The 8,602-nt window shown below is 41.3% G+C and overlaps 1 protein-coding gene across 1 annotated transcript in view; it reads right to left on the bottom strand.

Annotated features, from left to right (window-relative positions):
* Window positions 1-2,962: 2,962 nt before the first annotated feature.
* ube3c.L (ubiquitin protein ligase E3C L homeolog) overlaps window positions 2,963-8,602 on the bottom strand; it is a 93,836-nt gene continuing 88,196 nt past the window's right edge. The window contains exon 24 of the mRNA XM_018267145.2: window positions 2,963-4,045. Coding sequence (XP_018122634.1) covers window positions 3,875-4,045 — 171 coding nt within the window. The 3' untranslated portion in view covers window positions 2,963-3,874. The remainder of the gene's footprint in view (window positions 4,046-8,602) is intronic.

Below are 8,602 nucleotides of genomic sequence, written 5' to 3'. Positions count from 1 at the left end.
ATGAACTGAATAAGTAAGTAACGTGGAGCGACGACAGGCTGGCCAATTATTTGCGAGAGCCGTTGATGGAGATTAATGGAAATTGAACACTTAAGCCACATCAATGTTAAAGATTTCACTAAACAAGTGAAACACTTAGAGGGTAGAAAGGATTGGGGGTGCTGGTGGCACAGGGAGCTCAACACTGGGAGCCATCAAATATGCAAATTGGCAACATGTATTGCCATCTATACTGACTGTACAGAACCATTGGGATTTGGCTGCACCCAAAGGAGTATCACCTGGTGATCATCATTCCAATGACCATTGTTCAGTTTAGGAGCAGTGGTTGAGATATCTGTAACCTCAGCGTCTATTAAAGGAGAAGTAATGGAAACAAATTCATTTTAGCGGAAGCTAAAGTTTTGAAATTAAAGGATAAGTAAACCTTAAAAATCAATGAATGTAAAATGGATGAAAATGCTATTTTAAGCACTTTTGCAATGTACATTCATTATTTATTTTTTTTAAATTCCATTTTTTTTTAATACCAGCCTCCTACTGGTCATTTTTCGACTAATCTGACCACCAAGTAGTCAAGGAAGTTGTCCGGAGAAAGAAAGAGGCTGCTCCGATGTTCTTTTGCTTAGGAATAAAATCAGAAACGTTTTTCAAATCTTTTCTCAGCAGAAGAACATCAGAGCAGCCTCTTTCTTTCTCCTGACAACTTCCTTGACTACTTGGTGGTCAGATTAGTTGAACAAATGACCAGCAGGTGGCGCTGTTGTAACACAATTAATTCATATTAACAGTACATGTATCCCTTAATATCTTGGAATTAAAAAAAAAAAGTAATGAATGTACATTGCAAAAGTGCTTAGAATAGCACCCTCCTTCATTTTGAATTCGCTTATTTTTAAGGCTTATCCTAACTAGATCTGGTGTCTGGATGCATCTATATTCACCCTCAAATGTGTTGCTTTTTAGGGGGCACAGGTTCATGACCTCATCCAAAATGCTGCAGAATTGTAACTAATACCTCGGCTGCAGAATTGCACATTGGGTGCAGCTGCACCATTAATACAGTCTAGTAATGGGCATAGGGATATATTTTATACTGAGCCACAATGGCATGCCATTCCATGAAGTGGCCCAGATTCCAATTAAACAATGGAGTCATCCAAATAGGTCGGTGGAGCTCACGGCCTGCTGCAAGAAAAATCACAATATCTGGTTTCGGACCTCCAGTTTTAGCATTATAACTTTGCCCATCTTATTAGGAGAGGCCCATAACAGCTTTCTGATATAGAGTAAAACAGGAGCAATGGATGGAACTGAAGACAATAATCTGATTTTATTTCTGACCGTAGCACTGAATTTAAAGATTTTCATGGAGGTGACATCAGGCTTGGCACTACTTACTTACCTTTAATACCTAAAAAGAAAATACATGATCTAATATATAGGGGCAGATTTATCAAGGGTCGAATTTCGAAGTGGAAAATACTTTGAAATTCGACCATCGAATTGAATACTACAAAATTCGAAGTCAAATTAGTAGGATTTTTTGCATTGTACGATCGTATTCCTTCCTTCGAATACAAAAAACTTAGAAATATGCTCTGGAAGTATTGAAGTCAAAGTTTTTTTAAAGAGACAGTACTTAGACTATCGAATGGTCAAATAGTCGAACGATTTTACTTCGAAACTAAGGTTTCTTCAAATTTAGAGTTTTTTAACTTCGAAAATTCCCTCGATTTCACTTTGACCCTTGATAAATCAGCCCCATAATGTGTAGCCATTTTTTTCAACAGCTATTCATGAATTAGTCACCATTTTCCTGCATGTTTTACTTTTGAGAACTCTTTTCCCAGGATCAGTGAATTCAACCCCCAGGATATGAGAAACACACACATATATATCAAGTAAGGGAATAACAATAAAGACCCTTGAAGCCCAAGCTACTTCCTCAAATCTATTGAGACCAAAAAGCCAATACTGTTTCTCCACGGACTGTATCCCTATAATGTTGTCCATAGATTGGGTGGTGTTAGGTTTTGACTAGGGCACTCTTAACTCTGATAGACCAGGATAGGGGGCTAGATCACATTTGATCAGCTCTTGGTCAAATATTGATTGGACTGGCTTGAAGTTGAGCAAAGAATGTTGAGCAAAGAATGCATTGGGCCATTGATATAGACGACCCCGGATTGATCTACATGTCCCTCATGCCATATTACTGTCAACAATGGCCAAATAAGACATCTCTCTTCTTTTTTTGACTTTCCCAGATGAGTGATATCACCAGTTTGTGTTCTTTACCTGTTTTTAGTTTGTTTAGGCTGTCCAACTTTATCAACAGAGTAGGCCAAATATCTCATATACCAAATGTTTGAAAGGCTATAAGATATTCACATATTGATAAAAAGAAAAAATAGTCTGCGGACCTTCTTGAAAGTGTGGGTTGCGACTCAATTCCCATGTGAAGTGTTGCATCCAGCCTGCTTACCTTCTGTTGGCCAGCGCTTATGTAAAGTAATGATGTCATAGCTGACCAATGCAAAACGACTTCATTAGACAAAGGAAAAGTAAATTCTAAAAATGCTTAAAAATGGGGCTAATGATGCCTAGTAATGATGTGTGGGTTTACCCAAAAACCAGTGGGGACCAGCGGGTTCACTGCTGGTTGGGCAGGTTCGGGTTGAAATGGTTGGGTATGGGTCACACTTCCTCTGCATCCAAAGATTCCCTGTCTTGGAAACAGAGAAGCTCACAGAAGTAGTGTACAGAGCGAGAAGATGCGGGATTGGGTTGGGCGCGGGTCTTACAATGGCAACATTTTGTAGGTTAGGGTTGGATGGGGTTGAGTTTTTCCTAACCCGCACATTGCTAATCCCTCGTTCTGGACCTATAGAAAAAAAAAACGCAGAATAATAGTCATGCGGATATATCCAGTGCGGGGAAGTGCAAAAAGGCAGTTGTGTTGTTTGAAATAATATTTAATAGGTGTTCATGTATAACCATCTCCAAAGCATTGACTGTACTACATGACCAAAAAAAGAAAAGAATTACAAAAAATCCTGTACAGAATGGAAACCAAACATTTAGCTCATTTATATTCACAACTGTTTATAGACCAATCATGATGTACATTGTACAGAATCACTTAAAATGTATAATCCCACCTGTCGCTTTTGTTGTCGCTTCAATACAAAGGGCAAATAAAATACTATAAACGACACATTGGATGGCGACTGGCGTGTGCCGAAGGTAGTGAATGCAACAAACTTTAGTGGAAACAGTTAAAATTCTGTTTATATATATATTTATAAATACTTCCAGGTGTGGGAGAAACAAATTGATTGGCTGCAGCAAAGCTTTTCCCACGATTCCCTCTGTTATAACTGGATATTATTTCTTCTGAAGCTTCGGAACCCTGTTTTAAGCCGCAGAAGATTTCTGGGTAAGTTGCGATGTTCTTCTTTGGTTGAGAACGCTGACAGGGCTGGGTTTCCGGAAGGTCAGAAAATGAATGGACTCCAGGCGTGTGTTCTAAATTGAGACACTGTCATGTTTGGTGTCTAACCTGCAGTTCTCTGCCTGTTGCTGAAGTAGCCCAACAACAACGAGAGTGTCCCAGAATGATCATGGAACACATACTGTATATCTTCTTCTTGGAGCAGCCTTCCCACCACGCCTGAGGCTTCTCAACGCTAATTCCCGGCCATGTTCGCAAACAGATAATCCTAACAAGCTGTATCAATGACAGGTTAAACTTAATTCAGCCATAAATCAAGGCAGGTTTTTTTTTTTTTCATACAATGAAGCTTTTCACCTATCCAAAAACAGCTACAATTGACGTTGTTATTAAAAGTAGGCACTAGTATCTAGTCCCTCAGCTGAGCTCAAAGCCAGCGGCACACTCAACGGCATAAAGCAGCTTGCTCCTCATGAGATGCTCATCATAGAACTCGGGAAGCTTTAAGAGGTTCATACAAGTACTTGCAGTCGGCAGCCGTTCCAAATCAGAACCTCCGTTGTGGATGCAGAAGGCAGGATACAGCTCCTGGGGGGGGCAGATAGGAAGCAAAGTGTATTTTTTAATGCATAGGTGTCCAATGGCTCCTGTACATGCACCTGACCAGGTAAATTAAATTCTAAATAAAGGGGAGGCTGCTACTGTGATGCACAAATACACTGAGCTTAAATGCATGTATAATACGTTTCTGAGACTTAAAGGAGAAGGAAAGGCTAAAACTAAGTAAGCTTTATCAGAAAGGTCTATATAAATACACCAGTAAATCCTCAAAGTAATGCTGCTCTGAGTCCTCTGTCAAAAGAAACACCACATTTCTTTCCTTCTATTGTGTATACATGGGCTTCTGTATCACACTTCCTGTTTTCAGCTTATACCTCCAGGGCTTGGGCTTGAGCATGCTCAGTTTGCTCCTCTATCTCTCCCCCTCCCTGCTGTAATCTGAGCCCAGAGCTAAAGCTGGCCATAGACGCAAAGATCTGATCGTACGAATCGAGGATTCGTACAATTTTCGAACCGTGTGTGGAGAGTCCCGACATTTTTCGTCCGGCGGAGATCGGTCGTTTGGTCGATCGGACAGGTTAGAACATTTCTGTCCGCTGCCGATAATATCTCTGCATGTATTGCCGATCGTACGATTTTCAGTGGGAGACTGTCACTAGCTTTGGTTGGACATAGATATCGTACGATTGCTGTCAGGGGCAGAACATTGCTGATCTGTTCTTTAACTAATCTGACTGGTAAGACTTTGATCTGAATGGTTAGTGGCGGGTCGGGAGATGGGAAAGTCCGATCGTACCATGATTCGTACGATCGGATCTTTGCATCTATGGCCAGCTTTAGAGTGAGAAGGGAGAAACTCAGGCAGAAAGTGATGTCACAAGCTAATATGGCAGCTGCTATCCTAAACAAACAGAGTTTCAAGAGCTGTTGACTCAGGTATGGTAAAGCATTCTGCAGAATAAATATAGTGTTATAGCTTGCCCTATTGTGGCTAATCTATTGGCAATAATCTGCTTCTGTAGCTTTTCTTCTCCTTTAATTATATTTTATGAGTGAGCTCTCATCTCAACCAAACATTTTATGTGACAAACAACTTGCTGTGAGTCCCGGACTGGTATCTGGCAAATGAATGTATTTGATACAATATAACTGTAATTACTGGTCACTTTCATTCATTTCCCTATAACTGTTGAGCAAAACAAATTCAAATCAGAGACACTGGGGCTTATTTATAAACAGTAGGTAAATTTGCACCTGGGCAGTAACCCATAGCAACCATTCAGCGATTAGATTTCTTTTTCAGCCAGCTGCAGGTTGAACACTGAAAGCAACCATCACATTACATTACATTCTGATGAGCCACAAAGCAGGCCATCAATTGCCCTACTTCTCTTGGTCAGTAAAGTTGGTCAAACACAATAAAGACATGTTCTAGAAAGACAGACTTGCCCTATAAATACCCTTACTTATCTTATGTGGAGTGCTCAAACCCTTATTTTCACAGAGCCCGAAACATTGCCCTAAATTTGTAGGCACATGGGCTAAATAAACCACGGATTCGTTCTATAAATTCCCTTATGCTTTCAGAAACATGCAATATAGTTCAAGACTTCCATATGAAAACTTGATACACCCATAAATCATCAACGTAACAAGCCCATTTAACTAATTATAAGGACAGTTTTTATCATGTGTGTTAATGTGAGGATACACAGCAACCTGTAGAACGCAGAAGTCCTCCTGGGGCAAATTGAAGCATTGAAGACTTTTAGAGAGAGAAATGTGAGTGGTAGAGAGCGACTTTACAAATGCACTTTGCAGCCAAGCTGCTGTATTTCAGAGATATCTCAGTGCGGATTATTGGCTTCCCCTACTTTGAAGTTTTTGTCATGTTTTTGTCATAGATTTGCACCAAGTCTAGTGACCCATGTTTGCTTTCAAAAAAGCAACTGGAAAATGCTGCTTGCTGACTGGTTGTTGTGAGTTAGTAGACCTGGTGCGTCCCTTGCACCTTTTATTACATTATCCTATTATGCTTTAATTTGGTAGCCCTTATGTGGACTGGGATCCTACAGGAGGCTCTGTTTGGCAGGACATCTGGTTTTTATGCAACAAGAACTTGCCTCCAAGCCTGGACTTCAAAAATAAGCTCCTGCTTTGAGACCACTGAGAGCAACATCCATGCGGCTGGTGTTGCTCACGAGATACTGGATGGGAATCACTGTTATAGAGGCTACAATATTCTCCTATCTTCCTGCAGTCGTAGGGTTGTGCTAAACCTTTTATTGGGGCATAGGCCTAATTCATCACCCTTTAGAGAGAGAAATGAGCAAGTGTTTCCAGTTTCTTTGCCGGCATTATCATAATAAAAGTGTAGGTATGACCATCAATAACCTGCTCAGTATTCTGATAGGAAAAAGGGTCCTTGGTAGGGTCGTAGAGAGAGAGCGCTTAAGCGACTTTACATATGCATTTTCCAGCCAAACTGCTGTATTTCAGAGATATCTCAGTGCGGATTATTGGCTTCCCTACTTTGGAGTTTTTGTCATGTAAAAAAAATGGAGCTCTCCAGTCACATCCCATGGCGTGCCAGCTCGACTACTGCATAATGAAATGCTTTACAAGTGGGAGACACACCAGTGCACAAGAGAAATGGATCAATTTATTATTCTGACCTGACTGGAACTTTACATTTTTACCCACTTATACAATTTCAGGGCTTTTTTTTCCTTTAAACTCTATGGCAGCCTCATTTATTAAAGTTATTAAGCTTTAATTAGTTTTAGAAAATGCTACCGTGTAACGTTTAATCTGGCTCCAAATGGGCTCTTAATTTCTTAATGGTGTGACCTTATGATAGCGAAAGTCTACAAACTGTAAATAATGTCCGAGAGCTGGGAGGATAGAAGCATCATAAAGACTCGGAGGACATTTTGAACAACTTCCTAACTGAATTTAATATTCTTTTCCTATGCAAGAGAAAAATATGAGTGCCTCGCTTGCTAGAAGGAGCATGGATTTGTGTCCCATCCACATGGTTACCATCTTCATTTACAGGATGACTATGAACTACATAGGGATCACATCACTTTACAGGGCTTTTCTAGCCTCCATCAACAACGTTACCCAACAGGAGACCCAGGGCAGGTTCTAGTGTGTGTGATTGTGGCACAAATAGTGGAACCACCCAATTACTGTAGACCAATGGATCAGGACAAAGGGCCTTCTGTCTTCCATTTCACATCTCTATACCTATTATACCTACAAAAGCAGAGGTGATGTATCCTCAACAACACATGCAAAGCAGCCTCAATATACAAAATACCTACTGGAGGACAGCAGAACAAAATACATGACTCATTTGTATGGAATATTCACAGTAAAAGTTATGAGCTCAGGCCCGGACTGGCAATCTGTGGGTTCTGGCAAATGCCAGAGGGGCTGCTGTATGGTTCCATAGAAAGTTACCATATAGTGGGCTGATAGGGGGCTGTTTGGGCCTCTGTGTACTTGGAATGGCAAGGCCTATTTTGACTCCCAGTCCAGGCCTGAGCACCTGGCAGGCAGAATCTAGGAGCAGAAAGAGTAAACCTTACTGATACTGATATATGTTTACTCCCTATGTGGAGGTAATAAAAGTCACAACATTTGCACCAAGTCTAGTGACCCATACCAACCAATCTGATGTTTGCTTAAAGGAGTATTGAAGCCTTTACCACAAAAACCCTATCCACATCCCCCACCCCACATAGACCTCCCTCCTCCCCCAGCCTAACTGCCCCTCGGGGAAATGCCCCAAACTTTTTACTTACCCCTCAGCGCAGATTTAGGCATCGGAGTTCACCGCAGCCATCTTCCGGGTTTTCTGGGTGGACGGAAATTGCAGAAGAGCCAGAAGAAGACACAAAGACCCAGAAGATGGCTGCGGTGAACTCTGATGCCTGAACTGAGCCAAGGGGTAAGTAAAAAGTTAGGGGCATTTCCCCGGGGGGCAAGTTAGGCTGGGGGGAGTAGAGAGGAGGGTCTACATGGGGTGGGGGAAATTCTCCTTTAAAAAGTGAGTGGAAAATGCTGCCTGCTGACTGGTTGTTGTGAGATACTAGACCTGGTGGGTCCATTGCAGCTTTTATTACATTATCCCATTATGTTTTAATTTGGTAGCCCCTATGTGGACTGGCAGCCTACAGGAGACTCAGTTTGGCAGTACCTCTGGTTTTTATGCAACCAAAACTCACCTCCAAGCAAGAAATTTAAAAATAAGCACTTGTTTTGAGGCCACTGAGAGAAACATCCAAGGGGTTGGTGTTGCTCATGGGATTCTGATTGGGGATCACTGTTTTAGAGGCTACAATATTCTCCTGCCTTCCCGCAGTCATAGGGTTGTCCTAAACCTTTTATTGGGGCACAGGCCTGATTCATCACCCTAAACATTTAACCAAAATGGTGAAACCTTCTAGATCAGCGGCTCCCAAGCTGATGAGAATCCCACCCCAAAGGGGACCCAAAATAGTAGGACTGAGCCTGAAGGCCAATAATGGTAAGGTTTGGGGTTAATGTTTATTATCTTAACTGCTAATATTTCCA

The sequence above is a fragment of the Xenopus laevis genome, chromosome 6L, assembly GCF_017654675.1.
Source record: "Xenopus laevis strain J_2021 chromosome 6L, Xenopus_laevis_v10.1, whole genome shotgun sequence".
Lineage (NCBI taxonomy): Eukaryota > Metazoa > Chordata > Amphibia > Anura > Pipidae > Xenopus > Xenopus laevis.
Note: the sequence above shows the minus strand (reverse complement) of the source record. Positions and strands in the feature narration are given on the sequence as shown.